The sequence below is a fragment of the Lycium barbarum genome, chromosome 2, assembly GCF_019175385.1.
Source record: "Lycium barbarum isolate Lr01 chromosome 2, ASM1917538v2, whole genome shotgun sequence".
Classification (NCBI taxonomy): Eukaryota; Viridiplantae; Streptophyta; class Magnoliopsida; order Solanales; family Solanaceae; genus Lycium; species Lycium barbarum.
This window is the reverse complement of record NC_083338.1, coordinates 36,988,546-36,992,470: the sequence shown is the minus strand read 5'-3', so window position 1 is coordinate 36,992,470 and position 3,925 is coordinate 36,988,546. Positions and strand designations below refer to the sequence as shown.

General features: G+C 41.8%; 1 protein-coding gene across 1 annotated transcript; it reads left to right on the top strand.

The window, feature by feature from the left end:
• Positions 1-1,616: 1,616 nt before the first annotated feature.
• On the top strand, positions 1,617-3,080 carry LOC132628505 (uncharacterized). The gene has a single exon (XM_060344283.1). The coding sequence runs from the start codon at positions 1,617-1,619 to the stop codon at positions 3,078-3,080; it is 1,464 nt and encodes a 487-aa protein (XP_060200266.1).
• Positions 3,081-3,925: the final 845 nt, after the last annotated feature.

Below are 3,925 nucleotides of genomic sequence, written 5' to 3'. Positions count from 1 at the left end.
TGTTCTTACACTTAATTCCATGAAATTAGTGTTGTTGGTCTTGATATTCCCTTTAATTCTCTTGAATTCTTGTGGAAGAATTATTTGGAATGTTCTAGAGGTCTCTTGAGTTGTTGGATGAATAATGAAATAATATGAAGTCTAAGTCCCTTTTTAAAATCACAAAATCTGGTCTTTAATGAATTCTTGTCGGGATGAACAGTGGTCGTAAACCACCATATACGGACCGTATTTTGATTTACGGTCCGTCCACTGTGGTCGTATTTAACCATTTCAAAGACAGAAAGTTTTGACTGATGGACATCGTAGTTTATGACCTGGTTGACGGACCGTAAACCAGTTTACGGGCCGTAAACTGGGTCGTATTTAACCATATTCAACATTTACAGAAAGTTGGGATTTTTGACATGCTGGAGGACGATTGCACTATACGATCCGTAAATCACTTTACGGGCCGTATAGTGCCATATACGACCACTGAACAGAGAATTTTCCGCGACTTTCTGATTTTCCAAAAAGTCTTAATTAGCCATTCCCGGCTTAATAAAACATCATTCACTCAACTTTTCATCAATCCACTCATCATACAAGTACGGAGAAATTTACGAGGTGTAACAAATGTACTCTGTGTTCTAGGTTACATTGGGGACTGTGCCGCTTGGGCTCGGATGTTTGTTATGCCTGTGCTCGGCCAGGCCATTTAAAGCGCGACTGCCCATCGCTACGTGGTAAAGGTAAGGTTCAGACTACGGGAGTGGTAGCTGGCTCTTCGTCATCAGTATGCCCTCCAAGGCCAAGGCCACAGATGTTAGTAGGCGGTGATAGAGACTGAAGAGGAATGCCCAGTCCAAGTGGATCCCAGCATCATATCCATGCGTTAGCTGAGCGACAAGATCTTGAGTCTTCCCCCGATATTGTCCCAGGTATATTGTTAGTATCCTCTTATGATATGTGTGCATCGATTGATTCAGATCCTATGCTGTCATGTATCACTCCCGTTGTGATGATTGCGTTGAGGTGAAAAATCTGACAATTTGAGATGACTATATTTGTTAGTGACCTAGTGATAACCAGAATCGTGATTTACGAGTAAGTTGATTGACAGTGAGTGAATATAACTAATATGTTTATGTATATATATATATTGAAATTCTAGACCGAGAGTGCAGGCACAACTTATGAGACGAGCCCTATTATTTATATCCTTAAATGGTAAGTGATCTTGTGTTGCTGAGTTGCGTATTATGTGTGTCCCGATATATGTCCTATTGTGACATCGGGCGTGTTTTCTGGGCTATGTGCAGGTTTGAGATTGTTATGCTTACAAGAGAAACTCTGCCGAAATTTCCTAGAATCTAAAGGAGATAAGATATAAGCTTGTAATATGTCCTAACGGAAAAATATGTTGTGCAAAAAGTAATGGCAGGACGAGGTTAAGTTAGGAGTATCGTTGACAATTACAGAGATGAGTTAAATATTACTGAATTGATAGTAACGGTAATTATAAAATCGACATTGATATGGTAAAGAGAAATACTACTAATTGATTGATTTTCTCTCTAACTTCTCTCTAACTTCTCTCTAACGGCGCTTGATAACATGCTCCGGTGGTCGGAATGGGGAGGGGCAGAGCGAAAAAACAGACTACCACGACTCTGGCAGAACCCACAACAAAAGTTGGGTCAACAGTGTCGCCTATAGGCCAAGGATGTGGTGGACACCTCACACCACAGAATCAAATGTCTCTGAATGTGCAATCTCTGACAAAGGAGCATACAGAGGAGAAGAGGATGCAAAGCAAAGGGGAATCGCAGGTAATTGCAAACCCTAATAACGCGCATAAACAAACGGCGATGAACACCATGGATACCATGGTGACAGAGCTCGAGAACCCTACCCTGACAACATCGGCTACTATAGCAATGGCAGGGGAAGGGCAGCAGAAAATGAATAGCACCCAGGAAACACAGCAAGTTGGAATAACTGAAGGGAAGAATGGTCAAACTTGGGCAAACGTAGTTGCAGGGAACCCATTTGCTACAAGAGGTATGAACCTAAACTACTACGCCCCAGTTTACAAAGATGGGAAGTGTGTTGTAGCACTGGAACAAGAGGACATTGAAGAAGAATGTGTGAAATGGCAGAAATCCCTAATCCTATACGTGATAGGTGAATCACCAACATTTGGGGCCGTTGAGAGATTCCTCAAAAGTCTGGGTATATGCAGGGAAAGGCCGCATATGTACTACCACAATGATAATTATTTCATCATTCGATTCCAAACATTAGAGGAACGTGACCAGGTATTGTTGTCTGGCCCCAGTACCATCAACAACAAACCAGTTATAATGAAGCCTTGGACATCAACATTCAGCTTTAAGGAGGAGGTGTTGAAAAATGTGCCAATTTGGGTTAAATTCCCAAATTTACCGGTAGAATGTTGGGGGATGAAGGTTTTAAGTAAGATTAGCAATGGCTTAGGTACGCCCATATACGCAGATGATTGCACTACCCATATCACTAGGATCTCGTATGCTAGAGTCCTAATAGAAATGGATATAACAAAACCACTTCCTAAGACAATGCCAGTAAAAACCCCTAATGGAGATTTGTTTGATCAAATGATTGCTTACGACTGGGAGCCACAGTACTGTCAAAAATGTTTGCAAATTGGCCATGACTGTCATACCAATCCTAGACCAGCAAAACAACCGATAACACAACCACAGCCAAATACTATAAAACCACAAGCTACCTATAACCAGAGAGGAGGGAAGAATGTGCAACACTGGAGGAACAAGGGGAATGAGCATCACCTGGGTAGAGTGACTGCCAATATAACACAAGGACCTAACAAAGAAGGTTGGGCAGAGGGAAATAACAAGGCAGCTACCAGGTCACCAGCCAAAACAAGAAGAGACGGGAAGGGGTTATCCACCGAAAATGGGTTTCAAGCCTTGACAGACCATGAATTGGTTGGGCTGGACGTATTGACACACATTGGAAAGAGATCAGAACAGGGGAAAAGTAGAAAAGGAGATGAGAACTATAACAATGCATTTCCCCCAATCCAGAAATGAAGATCATCACTTGGAATGTGAGGGGAATAAACGAAGTCTATAAGCAAAAGGAGTTGAAGGAATTTATAAAGGTAAATAAAGTTAATGTCCTTGCAATAATTGAACATAGGACACAAGATACCAGGGTGTCATGACCCGGCTAGGGGGCCGCGACGAGCACCCAGTGCTACCCCACCCGAGCACCCCCTTATCGTACATAACATAACATCTAGGTGAACCATAAGTCAATTCGTGCTTTTCTTATCGTTAATAATATTGATCCCATTAGACGACCATCATCATTTAACATATCATAGGCATCTGTGCCACATCATAAGTACAAGGCCGACGTGGCTAACAAAAGATATACAAAACATGGGCCGACATGGCCGAACATCTCTACCCACATACACATGACTACGAGCCTCTAAGAGCATAACATATCGTATGAGCGTGACAGGACCCCGATATTCCTATAATTATATAAGCAAAAGAATAAGTACCCAAAAGCTACGGCTTCGAAAGAAATGGAGCTCTGCTATGCAATCTCTGAATAAGCAGCTATGGATCAAGTCTGTCTCCCTGTGCACCTGCGGGCATGACGCAGCGTCCACAAACAAAAGGACGTCAGTACGAAGAATGTACTGAGTATGTAAAGCATGATCAACATCGATATATAAGCATAATGAACAACATATGAAATAGCATAGGAGGGGAGACAATAATATCATCGTCATAGTACTTACATGCCTTTCGTAGGACTTTCCATTTTTCATACGTATTAGTACACCTACGTCATCATCCGTATCCCATAATAGTACTCGTACCATACTTGTGCTTATATTTGTATACATGTCCTTATTCGT

Bases quoted from the DNA above. Each gene is read 5' to 3' on its own strand.
- LOC132628505 (XM_060344283.1), top strand. From the start codon at position 1,617: ATGGGGAGGGGCAGAGCGAAAAAACAGACTACCACGACTCTGGCAGAA.